Below are 24,218 nucleotides of genomic sequence, written 5' to 3'. Positions count from 1 at the left end.
GCGGCAGAAAATCCACCACCTCCACCCTTCCCTGTATTTGCCCGCTCCATCAACCGGATGAACTTGACAAATGTCTTTTGCAATCTGTAAAGACTGCAGCAAGAACATCCAGTCCTTTTCGCGACTTTTAACCAACTTCGTCAGTCGTGTCAGAACCTCTCTCCCCCTCGTTGTTTCAACGACAAATAAAAGAGTCCGTGTTATAATGCGAAAAATTGGATTCCCTTCTTTTTCTTCACTTGCCTTCTTTGTTTTCTCTTTCTCATCTCCGCGGTTAGTGGTGAACGTTTCAGTGTGATCCACGATTCCGTTGCTCTTTCGCAATTTATATTCGTTTCCTTCTTTTGAAAACAGGCACGATGTGAAAATTTTCGAAAAACAGCGTGCTTGACCGTTTGACGTACGCGCCACACGCGTTATTATTATACATTTTTATAAACTAATTTCGATACATTATACCCATCTATTATTTCTACTTTATATTCGAATAATTTGCATGAAAATATGCGATACAGGTTTTATGAATATATTAAGTGCATCCCACTTCCACATTTTGAAATTTCATTAGCATTTTAATGTTATTCAACTGTCACGATTATATTGGTGAATGCTTAAACGATTCTGAAAATGTGTATAGAAATTGTATACAAAATATTTAATTCGAATATATATTTCACAAAGATTATTAAAGTATCGTTATTTTTAATTAATTATGTACACATTTAAAATAGCCTTTCACGTGGCTGTTGCAAACTTCGTTAAACATATGTTTGCAATAAATATCTTGTAACTGTTCAGATTAGTTTTAAATTTGACGTTAAGCCTAATAAAATGTTTGTACAAAACATGGAGGAAAATCCGTAAGCACAATTTTATTTCTAAAAAAAAAAAAAAACCAAGAGAAAGACAGAAGATTGCTACATTTTCAAAGCGTAAAAGTTCACTGTTAACTAATTAACACAGACTGGAAAGAAAAGTTTCTTTCGTTGTCTGTAAATTTCGCGAGCTCTAGCCCTGTATAAAACGAAATCAGCGTTCGCAGTATCAATTCCCCTTGAGACAACAATTACGACGTGTCCCATAGTGAGCGTTAAAAGTTCGCCTAATTAAATGACGGCCCGGCTATCGTTCGTTATTCCCCGTTTCAATAGAGCGCAGCGGGCAAACGCTTGAATATTTATATCTCGATCGCTAATTAACATTTTAAGTTTGTAACCTGCAAACAACAGCGAAGTTCAATTATCTCGATGGCTGTTTCCACGGCGATTTCTCGTTTATAATAAATTTCCCCACCCCACCCCTGAACGAAAACACTCTCCCTCGATTGCAAATCTCCCTTCCTTCCGTCCCGCGATCGTTCATTCTTCGTCCGCGCGTTTTCAAACTTCGGCCCGTATACGAAAGATGCCCGTACACAAAACATATACATTATGAAACGTCATAACGCCCCGAATAAAAATATCTGCCAGCTGCGTTTCCACGTGCAATTGGAATTCTGTTTGTTCGCGGAGAATCAGTAAATTCGGTGCCTATTTTTTTTTTTTTTTTTTGTTCTTTTCATTTCAGTGTCATTTGAAATGTCAAAATTAATAGGCCTTGGTGATATGACTTGGCTGAAAGAAAATAATCGCTCGATGAAATTAGACGTATAGAATGTTGTTTGCTTGATGTATAAGGATACATATTTTATATCCTTCCCTATTAGAATTAGAGGCGGGCAATTTGTACACCAATTAAACTAAATTAATTTACTATTAAATCCTCTTTCTAATTAATTTTAAAATTAATTATCCAAAAATTTAATTCTTTCATCATTCACTTATCCTCAAATATACTACATTTTAATTTAAACTACTATTTTACTTAATTAAATAAAATAATATACCAATTAAATATATTGATTAAATTTTTATCTATAAAAAATTTTTCCTTCTATATCTAAATAACAATACGTAAATAAAACTTAAGTACATGCTATCGCGGGCCATCAAATTAAATACAAAATTTCCCTAAAAATATTAATTTCGTGGAGTACAAAATGCTGGCAGATATTTAAAGAAAACTTTTACGTCTCAATTTTTGTCTCGCGGTTAAAGTGAAATAACGATGTTTCGCGAAATCACGAAGTCGTGAACTCGACCTCGAACTCGCGGACAGTGAGATTACATGGTCGCCAAGGATTAAGTAAAGCAGAAACGCGGCAAAAATCCGGCCAAACTTTCGGCCGGTGCCGCGGCTAATTGCAAGTGTGACATCGTGAATAATAAATCCCATAAATCATAATCCTCCTGGCGAAATCCTGAACAATAATCTAATAAAGGATATCTGCCTCGTCGTTACTATCGCTAATATTATATTCAGAAGCTTTCGTCGAGAAGTTTCTACTTTCATCTCGTTTAGAGTGAGACCGCTGGATGCTGCGCGTTGTAACATCCTCCCACCGTGTCACGATATCCGAAACGAAGATGAACTACGTCGCTACGTGAAATTTGGTAATCCACTTGTCCGTCTACTCGGCCTTTCCCTTTATGCAGTCGTAATATTTGCACGTGTTCCGTTGTTGCTTTTGAACAGTTGGCATCAAACGATGAGTGGAAACTTGAGGATGACGTATCTATTATATATACGTGTTATGTATATGCAGGTGCTGTGGAGGTATGTTTCTTTGAGATCTCTCTTCACGCGTCTTGTCCATTCTATATCCCTGTTGCCGGGGGAAGATGACTATTGTAGAATGTAATCTAGTGTTTTGTTACCTGAACTACGGTCCAGATGTTTATTAGTTTAATGTAGCATGTCATACGGTGTAACGAAAGATGGCGAGAAAAATGTGTATTGTATAGTTATGTTTGTGCCTGTATTTACGTAATGTACATTAATATTTTTAAACTATATATAGCCACCCTAACACTTTGGTCACTCAACCTGTTGGATTCTACAGGACACACACGAAGACTAAAAAGATACCACCCTCTGGACCTTCAGTACAGGTTTATATGAACATCCGAAACTATCTCATTAATCGACACTAGCAGTAGCAACTACTTTGCATGCCATTGACTCACGCCAGCCTACTTACTTATAACTGTTAATGGGATTGATTGTATGGTTATTAATGAAATAAAAAATAAATATATATATATATACAGGGTGTTTCGTAACTTGTGGGACCCACTTCGGGAACTGATTGTACGCCTAAAAATAATGAAAAGGGCTCCAGAGCTCCTATTGCACCAGGGCTCCAAGTTTTACTTGTGTATTACGTGTTAAAAATCTCTGCATAAATATTCTCCCTGGCAAGCAAAGAAAAAAGCAGTAAAATAATAATAAGGCATGCGAGTACAAAGTGGAATGATTTCAAAGCCTGTTGGAAGCCGCGATGCTCGCGGAATTCAGTGAAATTTAAACCGAGATCGGCGTCGGTATTTAAACTGGCGAAGTAAAATGCGACACCTGCGGTTTTCGTAAGTTAGCAATCAGGACAGAAGGAAGAACCGAGAGGGAAACTGCGAAAGTGAAAAGAGACCGCTACTCGAAAACTAGATAGTGTGTGTGTGTGTGTGTGTGTGTGTGTGTGCGTGCATGCGTGCGTGTGTGAGAGAGAGAAGCAGGAATGAATGCCACCTCTTTGGGTACTAACTTGTAGTACTAACTAACGAACTTTCACGGTCCAACGCCCACCAGCAGAGTAATTAGCTTGGCTAACGAGCGATCGTTATGCGAGACCGCGGCGCGACGCGGCGCGGAAAAGTCAACGATCTACACCTTGCCGAATGATCGACGAAGACCCATTGTTCTTTGATACAATAAAGTTCTTGCGAGAATCAGGACGCGCCGATCGCTGAAATATCGAACTTCCAACGAGCAATGCGCAACTAACGAATTCCCCGGGGAGTTTGATTGCGTCGCTTTCCTCTACGCCATACCGACGATGGAGATACTTTTGTCGTTCTTACTGAAAAACTTGCCGCTACAAATGGCCTTGGATGTTAGACACGATTGCCAGCAATTTCTTTCGCGTTCAACACGACGCAACATGATTTTCCTTCATTTTTGGATTCTTTTTCTCGATTACCGGTTATACGTTTCGTCGAGCTTTCAACGAGCTTAGTGGAAATTGCAGCGCGATGTAACATAATTCTTAGAGTACCGATAAACTTGACAGATAGAGTTTGTCGAGTACCATTTTTCATCTTTATATTTTTCGTTGTAACAAAAATTGTCGTTGGAGTTTGTGAGTTTGTAAGTAATTCGAATGAACGTTCCAAGTAACTTGATAATTTGATAATTTCAATCATCAACGCTAATTCAATTGTACAAGAGGTTTATGTTAATAATAATTTTTCAAGGCTGAGAAATCGTATATATGTATATGAAACAAAGGATCGAGGAGACCTTTGTTTCATTCGACGTTTAATCTGGAGCAGCTTGGAGGGGGGAAACGGGGTCGTAAAACATTTTAGCCGGTCGATGTAAATGAAGTGGTTTCTTGATGGCGAAGTATATTAATTTAAATAAGAGTCGTGTGTAAGATTAGTCGGCAATTCAGCTAATAAGTACGCGTAACAGGTGTATTAAACGTGCACAATGGCGCGTTTCAATAATTGTACCGTCATAATCAAATCCAGCGTCTTGAATAATTCATTTATTTACGTTTCGCTCGCTGCCAGACGGGTGGAACATTCGGTTTTCTTGGTCGGGAACTAAAGCGAAACTTTCCAATTGAAACCGCCGTAGACCGGCATTATACACGAATACAATAACCATTTTCACTTGCGTATTCTTACGTGCGCATGTATAAACTCGACTGCTCGTAAATTCTCTGCCAAATTTAACAAGGGAAAGAAGCAAACGCCTGGAAATTGGAAAAAATGGCAAGCGATTCTCACTTTACGTGCCAAGAAAATACAAGTACAATAAAGAGAAACGAAGGAGGAAGGGAGTAATGTTTCACTCGAACAAACATCTTTGATATCTGTGAGATTGATCTTTACCCGTTTTGAAGCATCAACGGTCAAACTGATCAAACTTCGTTTCTTAATTTCATTTACACACATGTACGATTAATGCTCGATTCTTGAAGGAACAAATGACTCGCTTCTGCGAGCTCGTTTATTATGAGAAGATAACGTAAATAACGATAAATTCCCAGATAAATTTGATGCACGGTCTTCGCAATATCGTCTCCCGTCATCTCGCTATCATTTTTTAAAGATAATAGTATGGACTATAATACATTCCAATCTGGAAAGACTAAACTGAGGGTAATTTTTAAAACGGGATGTGCGTAATACTTGAAATAAGTGATACTAGAAAAATTATAACGAATCAGAATATGTAAATAGAATAAATCGTTTCTTCATTTCTCGACACATTTGCAATTATGCATCTTTCAATAATGCCGTTGCTTTGCCAAACAAAATATAAAAACAGATACAGAATATAAAACAGATAATATAAAGCAGAAAAGAAACTGATTTAAATTCATCTGTCACCACACATGAATGTCCTCGTCTATTTAATTCTCATGTGAAAGCACGGTAGAAAGTTTATTATAAATCGCTAGAAAGCTCGAATGTTGATTAACGATTATATCCCAAAAAAGGCAATTTAAACTTTTTCAAATTCATTATCGCGTAACGTGAGTAACCTAAACCTAACCACAACACAAACATAAAACAAAAAAAAAAAAAAAAGACGGTCGTAAACCGCTAAAAGCAGTAGTGGCGGTAGAATTAGTATCCAGCGACACTAAAATCCCAATTTTCCCTAAAGAAAAAGAAAATAGAAGATCTCTCCAAAGATAAAGCTGCAACAAAGACGAGCCAAAATTTGCTTCTGGAGTTTCATCGAGATATCCCGTGGAAATACTCTCCTCCGCGATTTAGATAGGGTGAAGGATCTCGTTTGCTTTTTGTTCGCTTAACAGCCAGATACATTACGGCCGGCTGTACGAGAGAAAAATTCCGTGACGTCGTGGGTGGTAACTCCACTACGTCGGAGGGAACTGTCGACAAAAAGAAGCGGACGGCTTAATCGCACGGTAAGAATCGCGCGGGAAAATGAGAGCGGAGCGGCCGAGAACGGAGCTTAAGAGCGTTTGCCCGTGAGATACGCGATTTCCGCGCCGCTTGCGCCTTTCTTGCGCCGTCGCTTCGATTTGCGCGAGCGCGGATCGGCGCACGCGATCTCCACATTTGTCAAATACGTTAACCCTCTTTTGCCTTTACCGCTAACCCCGTTTCCAATCCACGTGTCATCTTAATAAGAGAAACAATATATCGCGGCGAACCCGGAGAGTTCTCGTCGTTGCTTTTCTCTTCCAGATATCGAATCGGAGAAGGGACACGGATATGCTTTCACAAGGGAGACTTCCCTGGCAGGCAATATTAATTTTCATTATCGGGGATGCTTGCGTGAAAAAAGTTTCGCATCGTGGCAAAGTATGCAGAGAGTTTTCGATAATTTCATCGTGTCGGAGGATCGCTGCTTCACTTTTTCGCGCGAGTCGCGGGAACGAAGAGCATCGAGATCGCGAGGTTCTTCAGCTCATTGTCAACGAGTCATCTCGTTTCATTTGCTCGAAGTATATCTGTGGGCAAAGTATGAATTTCAGACGCGAGCATTTGCGATGGTAATGTTGCAATTGTGATTGTAACTTTATAATAAAACTCGACAATATAAAGTGCGAGAAATTGCGAAAATCATTTCTCTGTTCTCAACTGTAAATTAATTTGAAATTCATCGTTTCATCCGTATATTAACAGAAATTTGAAAAAAAATTATTCATCTCGATATTAATGGTACAAATGATCATGACCCTTCGAACGATATTCTACATCCGTAAATGTAACACCGATGGAACATTAACCTGAAACTCGAAATTTGCCCGAAACTTTTGAAGATCAACGAAACTAACAGTTCGATAAACTCGTGAAATTAATACTGCATACGACAGAGTTTATTGAATTACTCAGTTTGCTGTCTAACTTATCGTTAAATGATTAACAATGTGATCCAGGCGTAGCATTAGCTCGCGTTCTTTAACGAAACAGCAAGTTTCTGCGACGGATATTGATTTACGACGGGACTATAATTCGCAGGCTGCCACGTCGAAATATCGATCTGCTGCTTGTGAAAGTTTACCCGCGGTTTACACCCGCTCCCTTTCTGGGTTATGACACATCGAGTACAATTGGCTATCACGGCGATCGGCTAATTATTAACCAACTGAAAACCAATTAATTTCATTGTTCGTGCAACCTCTTACGACCGATTGTCAATAGTGGGCAGCTCGCATGAAAATTACATAAACTTCCTCTTTCCCATGTTTGTGCGTATAGTAATTCGAAATTAATGTATATATAATAGAGATATCCACGAATAATGTCGTTTGTTGGTACTGTGCGAAATTTTATTTTATTTAAATAATATTTTTCAAACTGTTCCCACTAGATGCCAATGTTTATTAAATTTGAAAAATACTCTAATATATAATAAATGTGACTTATGATCTTTCTTTTTTTTTTTACAGAACATTTATGTACTTTGAAATTCGAATGACTTTTTGTATTAAATACACCTAGAATTGAATCTGTGTATTGCCAGAATCTAAGAAATGTAAAACATTTGTGCAATCATAGACTAAGAATCTAGTGAATTTTACACTTTGTAGTAAATTTTATATTCCACCACATTTTACATTTAAACGATGAAAATTCCGTCGTTCATAAAAATTTGCCAATCGAACGTCAGTCGAAACACACGGTTATTCGATTAACGATTCAACGCTGAAGAGTATGCGTTAAATGAAAACTGATCTGAACTAGCAGCGATTCGAAACTACGAGGTGATTTGAAAGAAAGGAAAAAAAAAAAAAAAAACGGGAAAAAGAAATAAAATAAATTATAGGGAACTTCAGGTAGCGATTTCTCGAGAACGCACACGCTCTCTCGTTGATATATGACTTTCGCATTTCGCGAAAAAGTTTTCAGGCTACCTCGATAAAACAAGCGTGCGCCCAGCGCGATGTAACGCGCGGTTTATTAGACGCAAAGTCCGTAAATCATCTTACGGGTTATTAATTACGATACCGGCGTCCGTTATTTTACAAGCGGAAAATTAGCTTGCAGTATTACGCGGCTGCAGCATCATTCTGTGCTAAGATTCCTAATACGATTACCTTGCTCGAAACCGTTCAGATGAAGTCATCTGTAAATGATTGGTTATGCGATGGTTAACATTCGACTTTTTCATTATTTTCTTCGTTCGACAGATAATATCTATCTGGTCTTTCAACGTGGTTTCTCATTTTCTGATCTATGCTTTCGAATTGATTATTGAACGTTACTTGAACATATTTGAATTTCACAAGATTTCAAAATGTAAATGGAAGAAATGTCAAATAAATCGTTGATCTATTATTAATCTACAGAATTAGCTTGTCTAATTCCAATTTCTTTAATTCGTAAGAGTATAAATTTTCGTACTGTATTTACAATATTTCACTCAAATTTTTCAAATTATCTTCTACAGACAGAGAATGATTAAATAGAGAATAAAATTAAATAGAGATTCAAATTGCAAATTCATGAGAAGAAAAGTTGCCGATGTAGGATGAGATAGTATCATAAAATTCTTTACGCTATATATTACAAAAATTGAAATAAATAGGACGGAATTGTTTAGTACCTTTTCCTTACGGTATAATGCAACGATAAATCATCCAGCAATGCTTGATTTGAGAAAAATAGTGGATTACATGCTATTCTAAATTTATTTTATTGCCAGAGGTGCTCGAGTGCTTATCTTAGAAAGAGTTTCTTAGCCTTTTGTGCGCTAACAACCCTAGTTAATCAATGTCCTGCGAAAGAACCTCCGTGAAGAAAGAAGCAACAGAGTTATATATACAAGTTGTTCGAACGTAACGTAACATCTCACGATCATTAGATATAAAATCTAGATGGATAACGTGTTAAAAAAAATTGTTGGAATTCCCGTTTTCGTAAATGCAATGTTAAAAGGTGGAATAAAGGTGAAATTCTATTTCACGTGCACGTATTCTTTTATACGAGAGATTCTCGAAAAATCCAGGCGAATTACGAAATAATTGAAAAATTGTCGGCAAATAATTCTCGTTATCGACCTTTCGATAACTTTATTTTATATCTTCGTGCGCGGAATAATACCGAGGATCGATTTATCCAATAAAATATTTCATTCCATTAAAAAGGGAGCTATTTTGTTGTTTCAAAGGAGATTTATATTTCAGCTAGGTAATCCACGTTCAACCATCCAATATCCTCCTCTACTATCTTTTTTTCACATTCGACCGTTGGTTCCAGTTTTTCTAGCTGTCCTACTGTTGATCTGTATTATATTAATTCAATCATCACCGAAACGAATATCCGTTATCTCTGCGTACAAGATATTTCTATTTGTACCGTGCATTTGTACAGTTTTCTTTGCTAAAGTTCCATTCAAATTATAGCGAATCGATGATGTAAAATAATAAAAATTTCTTGCTTGCCCGATTCACTATCTTCCGGTTCAACGTCCAAGATCCATTTATCTAAATTTACTTCTCAACTTCACGTGTATGTACTCCCAGTCGAAAACAATGAGCTTTCTCAATCCTCTCAATCCTCAAGATTGCATCGGTAGAAGATACATTGTTGCACCATCATCTCGTTGATCACGTTGTTGTTCGATGAGCATGTAATGCAGAGGTACAGGACCTTTGTACCTTTGTGCCGCTTTGTGCCTTCGGAAATTTCTCAATGTCCAATAGTCACAGGGCGTTTATGAAAGGGCCTCCGTGTACACGATATGTCTTGCTGTCAACGTGGTGCGCACGAATATTCGCTCGCCAGTGCGCTTTATGACAGGCAATCTTTACATGCACGGCGAGCACCCCCGTTAAACGTAGTCTCCAGGCCACCATACACATACACCCCGCCCGTCTCTCGCGCGACGTTAATTTGATGAGACGTTACGTCCGATATATTAATTCTCGACATGGCAATATATACCGTGTACCACGGGACGTCGAGCCGTTCTTAACGCCCGGGACAAGGATGAACGGGGGGGAAGACTGGCAGTTCAGAAAACGGTGGCAGGCTTAAACCAGAGAGTCTAAACTAATCCAAACATTCCTTACGTGGCTTACGGCATTTGGGCTGCCGGATGGTAGTAGTTCTGCTCGCAATAATTGTGATAACATCTTGTTGGTACCCGTCGTCCCTTTCCCACCCGTGATACCGAAATTCTGTTTCCACGTGGCAGTTTGCCTGGCATAACGAGCCATTTCTGAAGGAACCTCAACCCCATCGTCGAACGTTGTGTCGTTACCCACATATGCCTATACACCTGCTGCTGGCGTGTGTGGGGCTCGCGCATGTAATCACGCTCTAGGAACTGGATATGGTTAGACCTCTTAATAACGTGCTATCTACGTAGACACCGTACGTGTCGGAACAATGTGTCCATCTCTTTCACGCCAGCAGAGCATATACGTACGTAGCGTATGGTGAATACTGGATCTTTGCGCGATATTGATCGCGTTGGGTGTATCGTGGACAGTATCCGGGATTTTGATACGTGGTTTGCAGGAGATTCATATGTAATGAGTTATATTTTACACGATGTGGATTTATTGGAATTAGAAGAGCAGCCAGTACGATCGAATCAGACGTAATTTTTTTCGAGACATTTTCGTGGATTTTCAAATTTCTCAGAAAATATCTACTCGTATCGGAAGGCTATTTAGATAAATCTAAAAAGATCATTAGCAGATTGTTTAGACTTTTTAAGAGCTGTTTCATATATTTAAATTACGCATATATTTAATATTTTAATACTTTAACAATCTCTTCGTCTATTTTTTTATAACATTCCGATTGAAGTGCCCTAGTATTATACACGTATCTCACTAAAGAAAAAAAGAGCAAAGAAAATTGCGTATGGCGTATTGGTAAATCTGAGTCTGTATAAATTTGGAAAAATATTTGGCTCGATGAAAGAGATTCGTCGTGTTTAATGTATACTAAAGGAATTATTCGAGAATTTCTTAAACAGGAGTACAAGATGTAAGATGTTGAGATATGGTGCTGGTTCACATGCCATTGGGCGCGATCATTATTTTTCCGAGCCAAGGGAAAACATGTCATGCAGCGACGTCGCGAGAGTTCGTGTTCCATTGAGAAGTATAGGGGAAAACATTGAAAAATATTAGAATTTCATGTGTCGAAAAATGTGAATGTATTATCTTGTAGATTTCTGTCATACGCAGCTGTACGTTTCTTAATATGACAAAAATGTTGAAAAATAAGAAAATTAATTTGACAACGTTAAATTTATTCGTATTTCACTTGCAACGAAGCTCAAATCTATTATTTGAATACTGGAGAAGTGTCCACAAACGAAACCGGACGCTTTTTATCTTCGATAATTTTGTTACTATCATTTCCTTTTCACTCGTTCATTCAAAGTGTTTAATTGTTCTACTTTTATAACTGACGTACTGTATTTTTACTGTCCCATAGTATTGTATTATCGCACGACACCTTTCACTCCTGCTTGATTCGACAATAGCCCCAGTCTTTTCATATTTCAAATTCTCTCGTCAGCCAGTATAAGGGAATATTGGGCCGTGCTACTTTTTTGTGTACTTTCAAACAAATTTCTGTTCCCTATATATCTTCAAAAGATTAAGCTAGTTTCACCAAAGCGAGATCTTTTTTTTTTAAAGCTACCGAAAACGTGGACCGTATTGATAAAACATGATTGGAACTACCTACCTTTGAATACGTTGACAAAATAGAATGTGTCTCATGTACGTTGGGAAAAATTCATCAAAGGCTTTAAAATCACTGCACATCTAAAGTCAATTGAAAAAGTCTCCGAAAAATTCCAATTCTCGCATAAATCACGAAATGAAGCAACGAAATAAACGAAACGTCAAATCACTCAAAGTCAAAGACTTTAAAGTTGCAAAACAAACTTGAAGAACCGATCACTGAATCCAAAGATCCAAAAAAAACTCCAACAAACCCGTGAACCTCGTCGAAACGCGATAAAACGAAATTGGCGGAACAAGCGGAAGTGAAAAGAAGAGGCTTATTTCGCCAGATCGGGGGAGGCGTCAGGGAACACTTTTAGGGGCCTTGGTGGAACGAAAGCGAGTGAGACGAAACGCAGATATTGTGAAAAGCAGTGTTCCAGGCACAGTGTACACGGGCTCAGTGCCCGTAAACTCCGTTGAACTCTCAGTGCTTTCTGCGACGTGGAGAACCAGCTGAGTAGAGGGCACGAGTGCGTTGTACATGCCGAAGACGCATTAATATTAATGTACCGGGATTTACTGCGACACGGGCTGCTCGAGCCTCATGGGTAGGATGTATGTTTACAAATACGTTTCTCAATGTAGCCCCACCCGACGCGTTCGCCTCGAAAACCCTCCCTCCCGCCGCCACTGTCGACGTTTCCCATAGTCCAGGGGCGCGTTCTTCCTCGCCGGAAGTAGCAAGTAACGCTGGCAAACTTGGACTCGCTGCATCTTGCGAACGGAGTTCCCTAAGGGAGCTTCCGGCACCGGTGTGTTCTCGCCACAGAAATGGTTACGCTAAAGTGTGTCAAGGCATATCTTACCTTTTCTCCTCAAAGTACTGCGTTCAGTGTGAAAATCGAGGGAGCACTACTGTTCCCGTTGAGGAAGCGTACCAGCATGCCCTTGCATTCCCAAGATTCCTTGTCACATACGAAGCCGTTCTCCTCGTCTCCCGGACGAGACAAGAAGACGACGACAGTCCTCCTCGAATAATGTACCTCGAGATGTTTCAATTCCTTATGAGCGAACGTTTTTGGCAGGTTCCCTCCTCGCGGAAATTGCTTCAGACAGTTCGGGTTAAATTGCGTACTGGGGATTTCTCGCTGTATCTTGCGAGGGAGATGTTTTTTTCATCTTGAGTAAATTATTCCTGGAGGAGATTTATGAAAATTTCTCGTTGACAGAGTCGTATTTGTATTAACTTTTAACTGGATACTACTTAGAGTTGAACTGCTTGGGTTTTAATGAAATAAAATAATTTTATTCAAGATCATTTTATTTTAAAACTAGAATCAGAATCGTAATTGGAATTTTAATATGAATTCAGATCAAATATCTTAAATTCGAGGGTCGTAATTTTTTGGGGAATTAATTTGTTCTTAATCCGTATAAAATGGATGGTGCATTTTAGTTTGAAAATGCATTTGTATTAAGAATAAGACTATTTTAATATTGAATTCGGGGATCATGATTTTTAGAATAAATTGCTCTGGTTCCTGACAAATTCATTTTGAACACACGAGTAAATATTTATGTTAAGAATGAAACTATATTAATTTATAAAATTATAGAATAATTAAAATAAGAAATTATAAATGGAAGTACAATGTTCTTTAATATAATATATGCGCGCGCGCGCGCGCGTGTGTGTGTGTGTGTGTGTGTGTGTGTGTGTATGTTCTATAATAAAAATTGTTTAGCTCTAAATATTATCGTTGAAAGATTACTACTGCAGATGATCGGTATAGATTAATAAAACGAGTGTGTGTTCAATATATTCTATTCCAACATGCTGATATAATTTCGCTTAGAAGTCAAATGCACTCCTCTTTAATTAAAGCCAATTTATCTGCTACTGTTAGTTGCAGCCGATATCCAATACCTCTTTCTCTGATGCGAAAACTATCATCTATGCATGAAACAAACACGCAGAAAATGTTTTATGATTAATAAATGTCGTTATTTAATAAAGTAAATGCGTTTTGTACTTTGAAAGTGTCTTGTGATTTAATTTGTTCAAAATATAGTGGATATCTGTATCTGCGTCCTTGGTTTAAAAAAAAAGATCCCGATCCTTCTTTTAATATCTTCATGCATTCACATTTTGAAGTTTCATCTGATTTTACGTAGAAGATAATTTGGTTACATTAAACTTATTATTCAATATCGATCCTTTCGAAACAGATTTTTTATTAAAAAGAGGCCGTTCTAAAAGGAGAGTAATAGCTTGTATTGGTTTATAAATTTAAATCATTCATATATATTTAAATTCCTCGCGATGTTTGGCAAAAAAAAAAAAAGGAAACATACCGATTGTATATAGATATGTAACATATATAAATTATTCTTATACACTTTCATATTCCGATATCTTTTTATTTATATAAAAAAAAAAAAGAACTGTTACATTATAAATTCATTAATAGAAATTATTCTGGGTAAACCAGAAAGGTCATAACACCGAGGTGGAAGTTTTATTAAAAAAAAATTAGATTTCACAAGGCCGCGAAAAGACTAATCTCTGACCGGTGCGGCAAGTTAAAGTTACCAGGGCTCGATAAAACGTTTCATTAAGCCGTCCACGTGGTACGATTATTCTCACGCGATATAAAGTTTCGACCGTAATTCTCGTGGAATCGCGCGGCTCGATAATTTCAACGCGGCGCGACACCGGGCCGCAACGCGATGACTCTTTTTTTTTTTCCCTCCCCTCCCGCTTTCACGACGTTTTAATGCGTCCCATCATCAGAAGATTCATCGGGATGAAACGTGTCGATCACTTTCGCGAATTCGGCCGCTTCTGTCCAAAAATTCCGATGAAATTCAATGTATTAACTTAAATTAACGTCACACGCGAATGCTTTATGGCCAATATCGATAGAGTATCGCGTACGAGAAAGGCTGCAGTGTTGCCATGCTGTTCAATCGAGTGTGGAATATCGTATGATCGATGGTTCCCGTTCGATCACGACTACGGATTATCTATTTTTATTTTTGAATGTCCGTGGCGAGATATCAAACCTGGTCGTGGAGATCGCTCGTACGGAACATAGAATTCACAGAGCTCAAAAATCAATCTCCTGTTCGATAAAATTTTTCTCACTTCTAAGTTCCTTCAATTTCTAACCCTTTATTGTGTAAAATAGAACGTTTTAGTTTCTAACAGATTGCGGATTCTTGTGTATACTACTTTTGGGAAATTCGAAGCTACAAAAATACGTATAATGCCTACAACATGAAAATATAAAACATCCAAAGAAGAGTATTCGTTATAGTATTTAATAAATGATGGAAATTTCCTTTCATTCTTTCACAGATACATTAAATTCTATTAAATTCTTTAAGATCTTGAATTATCGTTTGATATATGAAACATCATATGTTCCTAAGATTCGTGATGCGCATTTAACAAAATTTCGAATTCAATATGACTGAAGATTTTTCTCCTGCAAATTTAATATACGAATATGTGGATATTCTAGTCTATTTGACAGAACTTTCAAATATGAAAGAAAGGTTAAAATTCTCCTTTCGTGGATCCATAAAACATTAGGCATGATTCTAATCGTCTCTAACGACCTCCCGACACGGAACTAATAGAATTTTAAAATTCGTTATCGTCCAATACAAGAAGGGCGAAGACTTTCGTCCCGGTGCTGGATCGCCACGAAAGCTCGCGAGGGTACTTGCCTAAGTAAGCCGAAATTGGTTGGTCGGTAAGGTCAAACAGGCGTATCTAGACTACTAATTACCTAAGGGATTGGTACGAACTTAGCAGGACTCCCGGTGTACAATTGGAGCAGGCGAACGATAGGGAAGTTCCGCAAACCCATTGCGTTTATATTCGCCATCGAGATCTTTCCTTAATCCTCATTGCCCTAGGAGGTTTCGAGAATCGGTCTAAGTCCGCCAAGGCTGCTAGGAAGTGGCGGGTGAACTTGCTATCGAATTTACAATTATATCGGCTACGAACGCCCCTTCGCTCCAAAACTGATACAACCGAGACAATTTTCTCACTCTTATTGCCCGCCTGAACAGTGACATTTTAATTCCACCACCATTAGAATTGTTAGCCCTTGGCCAACTTTCCACGAGCGTTTTATATTAAAGAGCAATTTTCGAGACTGGCACGGTTCCGCTTGTTCGCCAGATTATTAATGACGGAAGTCACGACTATGAGTGCATGTATTAAGGGCGCGCAAAGACGGAAGAAGGTCGGAGGTTGTAAAGCCGGGATTAATTAATGGCAATCAGTAAGAGTACTTAACCGTATGTTCACAAGGTACTTGTGGTTAGCTATCTCGGTGTTTCTTTGTCCGATAATTCGTGGTTTCTCGTAGTTCATAACGCTCGCTAGTAGTGTGGACTGCGAACAGATTATAGCGAACCCGACTATGAAAGAGCGAACCCTGTTTGCGCTGGAGACGGCACATTAAAGGGTCTGTTTGCACACATGGAAGGTGTACAGACACGTTGTAATAATGTCAACAAATTTGACGATCATTTTGATGCCAAGTTTCAGTTTTTATCTAATCATGGTGACCTGACCAGTACTGACGTTCTCTTTTTCTTCCAACATTACTTTCTTTCATTATTAAACACACAACTAATGCTGGCAACAGATCTTCCTCAAACATCTTTACAAGTTTCAAAATTTTTATGCGCACATGAACACAGTCTGCAGCAAACTGTCCGCAAACAGTCTGCGAACAATTCTGAGACTGTTTGCGAGTTTCGTTGTGGATACTTCTGCTGTTTGTGAACGGCTCGTAAGCAGATCTAGCCAGTGTTTCGCCTTTGAGATTTTATGGAGAAGAATTTCCGAGCTGATAAAATTCTCGGTAGAAAGGCAACAGAATGGAATAACGTTAAGGAAGCACATTCTTTTTCCTTTCTTTTTTCTATAGTGAGACTTTGTATTTTTTGGCTAACAGCTTCAAGTGGCATAGATTCGCAGACCATGCAGAGGGAGGGCTGAGACGACGCGCGTGGCTTCTTAAAAGAGCTCTCGCAGAGAACGAGAAAAGCTCGTAGACGTGACGTCATACTGTGTGGAGACGCAGTTGGGGATTTCGTAGCGGTTGGTCAAGAAGAGGGTGGATGACGTCACGTCCGTGATGATTGTGCTTCTGAAGATTGCTAGCTTCAAGAAGATTTCTGTTCTTCTCAACAACCTTTACCCTTCTTCGTATGGAATATAAATTATAAAAATATTTATCTCGTTATACACAATATTGCGCCTCGTGAGAGTAACTCATTAAAATTAGCGCAATTTCTCGTTTGTTATTTTAATTAATTTACGTTAATAAACTCTGCCTTTTTCCATTGTTGTGTAAAAGGATTTCAAGAATTTGTTTGTTACTTTTTTTCATCATTACTTTTTCCACGTAGATTACATAATTTTTTTACACAATTGGCATATTTTTGTAAATTAATTCACAGCGATGTGCGCATTACTTTATTTCCATTTTTCGATAAAATTACTTGATGTTCAACGAGTTATTAGTTGCATAATTTCGTTTGCATCATATCGCGGAAATTAATTTTAATGAAATCAGCAACCGAAAATACGAATTATAGATTGTAATTCTCATGGAAAAATTGTGAATGTTTCAGAGGTTATTTAACTAAACAAGAATTCAGTATCTGATGGACGAGTATTCTGCAGTTTAACAGCGATGGAATTTTAATAAAAACATAAAAAGGAAGCATTAATAAAATCGTAATATTGAAACAAAGTTTACATCAGATATACAGTCGCAATTTCCAAGTTAAATCGAATTCTTACAATTCTTTTTCATTTTATAATTGCCTACCAAATTCGCTGTTAGTGCAGTGACATTTCAGATACAATTATTAAATGTGTTTTGATGTTTTCTATTTGTTACGAAAGAGTAATATTATTTAATAAATCCTGACAAAGCCACATAATTTAATGAAGAAATTCATGATTCATCAAGTTCAAGTTTCTTTATAGAAAACTCTCTTTATAGAAAAAATATTACTGACCAATAGCACGAACAATAAAAGTTTCATTAATGCGTTTCATTCAATTTTTAATAATAACAACGACGTTTCGAAATCTTGCAACGCCCATTGCAATGTTATAATCATGAATACTCATTATAATTTCGGAACGTAGGTTTTAAAATTCTAACCTCAATCTAACAAACTTTCACGAATTTTTTCATAGTAAAAATATTATTACTATCGTGACACTTACATCTGTAGCGAACGAACATCTTCCACGGAGAAGCCTCCAATAAAATTTCCTTCCGTCATAAACGAAATTTTCTGTAATGGCTGGTAATTGTTCGTTGACCGCTGAAACTTCATTCCGCGGAAACGTATTTTCAATAGCCCAGTCGCGCGCGTCGAATCGTTCTTTCGAATGAATCACTTCGTCCCGCTGTTCCCTCATTCGTTTCAATCAATCTCATCGCGAACGCGTTGTATTTATCAAGCGTCGCATCCATATTATTGCCAATATTTATACCGAAAATACAACTTGAAATAAATCGTGGCCAGAAACTACTTGTTAAAAGAGATGATTGAATGACCGTTAGGTCCCTTGCTCATGATCGCGATGCGGGTGAGTTTTAATGTGTGTCGCGGCGAACTGTACAGAGAACGCGAGTGCCGCAAGGGAGGGGGAAAGTCGGCCGGCGAGGAGGGGAGACGACAGTACGGTATACCGAAGACTCGTTTCGGCGGTGTGGTGGGGGCTACGGGGGTCCAGGCATGAAGAGGGCGCAGTTCCGCGCCATCCTCCGTATCGTTGACACGTCCTACGAAAAGAGTGTAGAGAGTCAGTCGGTACGTTCGCTTCTCTCGTGACTCGTCTTGTGCGTTGATCCTCGATCACGAAATAACCTCCTCGTGACACACCGAACGATCACGTCGTTCGGTCTTCACGGGCCGATCGCTCACCAGCGAGAACGCTACGTGTACTACGTGGCTCGACGTGAGCGTTTTCTTTATTTCAAATATCGCGCGTGCATCGGACAGTGCGCGTGCCGTGCGACCGTTGGGTCGCTGACTTTCAAAATAGTTTCAATCGCGCTTTCAACCTATCGAGTACGTCGCCGTGTTGTAGGAGCCGTGTATCGACCGTATATCGATCCGCGATCCTCTTTCGACTTGTTCGTTTTCCCACTTTCTCGCCGTGTCGTGTAGCACGAGACTGCAATCGTATAACAGTGGATTGGTGAACTTCGGGTGTGACACTTTTTGTTCGAATTAGTGAGCTAATTTGCACGGGGAACTATGTCGTCGACTGGCAATTGTCTGTTCGCTACGGTGGCCCTTCTGATCGCCTTTACGACCGGAATCAACGCCATACAAACCATGGACGCCAAGATTCGCGACGACTCCGACTTGTCCCAGGTAAGAATGTTAATGTTTCTCGTCTCTCTCTCTCTCTCTCTCTCTCTCTTTCTCTGTCTTTCTCTGTCTTTCTCTCGCGCAAACGACGCTTCGATTTCAAACTGAATACTTCTCTCTGCGCGTGGTGAACGTACTACGTAGTTATACGAACATTTGAACAGTCGAGGTTACGTGTGACCTCAACTTTCGTGGTCGAAACAAATACGCAAAGTCTTCGCGTGTCAACGAAATAAATAAACGTACCGAAGACGGATATTGTTTTGATAATAACAATCCGTGGCCTCGATTTGTGTCGGAACCGGTTTATTCGACAACGAGACAATACTGTATATCCTGTATTTGTGAGACTTCCGAATGAAATTAAATATGGTGTACGGTCTCTAACGATTTGTTGTAACCTTGTACAATTACTTGTAACTTACAGGGTTAATCTCGTTAGGAGAGATTTATGATCGAATCCGATGGTACTTTTCTTGTGTTAACAAAATAGTGTCATGGCGGATAATTCCGAATGGCGAAATACTCCAGTTTTTAATTTGGAGTACTTTTGAATTAGGAAAGAATGTCCATTAAAGATATATTAATATAAAGTGTAACTGTTGAAATCTATTATTTAAATTAATTTATTTGCTTTATTGTGTTAATTGTTTGATCCTTTCAGCGTTATTAATATTTTTTTTTTTATATCTAAAATAGGGCTCCAATCCTTTTCCTGTGTAACGCGTTTCTTCTTATTAAAATCGTATTATATATATAATAATTAAACTCTAGTATGATATAATAATTAAACTCTAGTATGATATAATATGTAATCTAGTATAATATAATAATTAAACTCGAGCATTTAAATTAATTTAAATATGTGAAAAATATGTTTTTATAAAAAAAAAATGCTCCAATTTTTCGTGACATGACACGACGACACATTCTCGTCAAAATCGTATCACGTACGCGGTACTATTTGCGTGGATTTTAGTGTTAAGTGGTGCTATTCGCGTCCGGAATTTATTTTTATGTCACCATCAAATTGCTAATAGAAACTCTAATAGGTTTTTTGTCGACATGATTGAATCACTTAATTTTAGGACCTCTCCATGCTAACGTTTATGACGAGGTTTACGCACCGTCTCACATCATTCTGTTAATTAATGACGCAATAAAAGGGACTGGCTGACATAAAATCGAGAGTCACTCAACTCTTTTCTGTGCGTTCAATCGATACCGCGTTCTTCCTCCTCTAGTTTTTGCACGCAAGAAAAATCTCATTGGTCGATAAAAGAAAGAGCATTTGTTATTGCAAAAGCTTTATGTAAATAAATCGTCAATTCTGTTTCTTTTAAGATGGTGAAAATATTTATCTCACGAAGCTACTCATTTCTTAATGGAGCATCTATTCGGAAAATTTAGAATAAAAAATTCCTAGTGCTTGAAATATTAGATAAAGTTGTTAAATTGCCTAGTTTTTTTTTTGTATTCAATGCTTTCGTATTTTACATTAATTAATTAGATAAATAGATAGTTATTATTAGATACATAATTATTTAATAGATGGAGTAGATATTTGTTATTTTTTTAAATTTTTTACATATTAACTTATAACATCAATTCGTTGTGGGAGAAAAGCAATGATGGTACAGAATAATTAGAAAAATTTTTCCCTCAAACTTTCGTAAAAAGCGAATAATTTTGCTATTTTTTAATTATGTAAATTTTCTATATTATTTCTAAATTATATCAAACAATGAGTATTCATAAGATTTTTTTCAATCAAATTTTTACAGAAAGCAACACTTAATTGTTTTCCTACGTTTTCGTTTCCTACAAATTCTTCAAATTTTAATTAAAACTTTCAATTGTATGTATGAATTTGGAAATATTTTTAATCTCTCTCTCTCCCATAATTAACACAAATTTCACAGAAGAACGATACGCATTATTTTCAACGTGGAAAGAATCCTTCGAATATCGGAGGTGAAATTTCTAGGGATTTGATTTCACGAATTGCGACGATCTGCGAAATTATCCGTGCTACGATCGAGTCAATTTTTCACGCGATCTCGTTTAAAAGGGCGAGTTCTATAACCGGAGGCGGGCAGTCTTCCACGGTTGGCGTTTCACGTTTAGTTAAATAGACTGATCTACATTAAATCCCCCCGGAGATTCCTTTGGTGGCTTTGAATTCACCTCGCTGAATATTACAATAATGCGTATCCAGCTTCGAAGGCAGGCCGAACGGATCCCACCCACCAACTTGTTGCTGCGACAAAAATCGTCAGGACGTTTTCGCTTGGGGCTAGTTTTCACTTCGATCGATTCAACAAACTACTTGCTACCGCGCCGCGGTCCTCGAACTCGATTTTCACAGCTTTTATTTCATTCCACGCCCGGCACCGAACTTCCGCGATTCTTTTTATCGCCGAGAAATATGATTCGGCCGTCCCTCTGCTTTTAACCTTTTCGCGGTCGTGGAACGTGCAGCTTTTAATTTTGTCCCTCGGCTTGACGTTTATTTGTTCGAGCTCAGAGGCATTCTGACGTTGAAATCGAGTTCATTCGCGCGAAATACGATGAAGATACTTCATTCGATCTTCTGTTTGTTTTTTTGAAAAAAGGTTAGAGAAAAACTCTAAATTGCAATTAAATTTACATTCTTATGATAAATTTATTGATTGAATAACGGGTGTTTTCGATTCGCGTCGAATGAGTGAATATCTCAAATTTTCAAATTAACCCTGCCGTTCTCATTATTGCTTCATCGAGTTCTATTTTTTCAGTTGTTTTTCTTTTTTTGCAAATATTTTATCTATAGAGAACGTGGAAGATACAGTAATATATTGAATATAATATATTGAATTGTAGTATCTCTGTGGAGTCATGTAAAATAGAAAAAGAAAGAAAAAAAATAGCAGGATTAAATGTAGTTTGAAAAGGATCAACGGATCATTTTGTGGGAAAATATTATGCTATAAGGATAAATGCGAATAGATTGTTTCGATTTCATCGTTTTCTCTGATCTCGAAGTATAATAAACTCTCGATCTAACATGATATGCTTCGAGTAATATCAGCAGGTATGCAAGGATTGCTTGCTCGGGAAGGAAGATTATGATTAAAGTTTAAAGGCAATAAAGAAACTTTTTGGAGGAAATTGATCGATTTTGAATAATTTTCGAAGATTAAAAATTTCGATGGAAATTTCGACTGGAGGGATAATATTATATTGCTGGATTGCACGATTCAATACATTTTTAAAAAGAATTACCAATTACATGGATATTCGAGTCTTTAAACAGAAAGATCAGTAATCTTTTCTTACACACAAGAATCATCAATCATCAAGCAGTCTTTTGTTTCGTTAAATTTAAAAACGACAAAGTTTTATTTTCTTCTCTCTTTTATATTTTTCACGAAATCTTACGTTTAGTATGCTTGTTCCATTGAATCCTAAACACTACAGAGTAGCAATTTTTACTTTCTTTTGCCTATTCGTATCCCAATTGTTGCAAATAGCAAAAGCAAGTTTCAAAAAAAAAAAAAAAAAAAAAAAAAAAAAAAGACACACGTGGTATTTTCACTAAAAAAACCATCGCACTCGTGTGAAATGTCAAATGACGCACGTACAAAATTAAACTTTACGAAACATCCCGTATTGTCAGTTGTCTCGTTAAAAAGAATTACAATAAACGATCTCGGCGATCTATTGTTCAAAACAATACGGAATCCCACACTCTGTAGGGCCACGTTCAAACACGACACACACACGCGTAATACGTAAATCCGTATTCGTCGCGAAATACAGAGTGTAACACGTGGAATCAGATTATGTCGGTATAATGTAGAATGGTTTTGACATGGAAGATTAACAATAGCCATCTTCGTCGTTGTCACACGCTTCTAATTCATCCATTGTTACGTTCGTTCTGATTATTGGGAACATGTGAATTCCTCGCGCTGTTCCATATTCGCTCATTCTTCCGTGGAAAAGTCGCGGTGCCACGCGGTCAACCGCGTATAACTGAAACGGTCATTGTCAATGTCAAAGTCGTACTTCGTTTCCGTTCCTCGCTCTCATTCTTTTTCACTCTCTTTTTCAACATGAAGGCTCAGCTTCTGCCAGCAAGTGGCCTTGCCTTTCACTTTTTTTCGTACAATGCCTACGTTAAGTCCCGCTAAGTTCCATTCACGTTAAAGGCAGCCAGACGTGTGGGCGGGTAGACTGGTTACGCCGGTGTGCACGATGCATGCTCGTACGCGATAACGATCCTGCTGGCCTTCGAAGATTCAGTTTAATGTTAAACGTCATTAAGCTCCGATGATTCCCCCGTTTTTCCGGTTTGTCGAGCGGTTGAACCCTCTTTTTGTCTCTCGTCAACGCTACATGGTGCATGTGCAGAGAAACGAACGAAGAGGACGAATATAATTTTTTTTTTTTGGGGGGAATTGGAAAAACTGTGTAATCTGTGTCGAAAATCTGTTCCGTTGAATTTCTTCTCCTATCGGTCATTTATGGGGGAAACGTGATTAGTGTTTGTGATCAAATGTTATTTCATTTGTACATACTCATATTTGGTGAATAGATTTTCTTTTTATTTCTATATTTTAATTTTATATCGTACACAGTCAGTTATTGTTATTTATAGCGGGTCGTTAAAATTTGAAAAATGTTCTTAAATTTTGCTTCGTCTTCTGGGTTTAAATGATATTTCGAAATATCTGGAATTTAAATAATTTAATGCTTATCTTCATCATTCTGTCATCATAATCTTTTCGTTCTGACACAATTATTACGCCATTAACCTTGGCATTTACCAGTTTTTTTTTCTAAATTCTTATCTTGTGTCATTAAAATACACACGGTGTGTGTTGTTATTCGTGCAACACGATCATATTAGCAACAAGGAATATATTTCCAACGATACATATGTTCTACAGAAATAGGAGCTATGAAACTGGCACGAAACGTAATAGAATTTTGCATTCTAACGACAATGTTACTCTAAGTTTGC

At 37.7% G+C, this 24,218-nt stretch overlaps 2 protein-coding genes across 2 annotated transcripts in view; one reads left to right on the top strand and one right to left on the bottom strand.

Moving 5' to 3' along the window:
• LOC122529012 overlaps positions 1–18,503 on the bottom strand; it is a 130,144-nt gene extending 111,641 nt beyond the window's left edge. The window contains exon 1 of the mRNA XM_043654725.1: positions 18,051–18,503. Coding sequence (XP_043510660.1) covers positions 18,051–18,163 — 113 coding nt within the window. The 5' untranslated portion in view covers positions 18,164–18,503. The remainder of the gene's footprint in view (positions 1–18,050) is intronic.
• A 92-nt stretch (positions 18,504–18,595) lies between these two features.
• The window catches only part of LOC122529011 (fasciclin-1-like), a 355,664-nt gene continuing 350,041 nt past the window's right edge, over positions 18,596–24,218 (top strand). The window contains exon 1 of the mRNA XM_043654724.1: positions 18,596–19,213. Coding sequence (XP_043510659.1) covers positions 19,094–19,213 — 120 coding nt within the window. The 5' untranslated portion in view covers positions 18,596–19,093. The remainder of the gene's footprint in view (positions 19,214–24,218) is intronic.

The sequence above is a fragment of the Frieseomelitta varia genome, unplaced genomic scaffold (assembly GCF_011392965.1).
Source record: "Frieseomelitta varia isolate USP_RPSP 00005682 unplaced genomic scaffold, Fvar_1.2 scaffold_275, whole genome shotgun sequence".
Lineage (NCBI taxonomy): Eukaryota > Metazoa > Arthropoda > Insecta > Hymenoptera > Apidae > Frieseomelitta > Frieseomelitta varia.
This window is presented reverse-complemented; position numbering and strand designations above follow the sequence as displayed.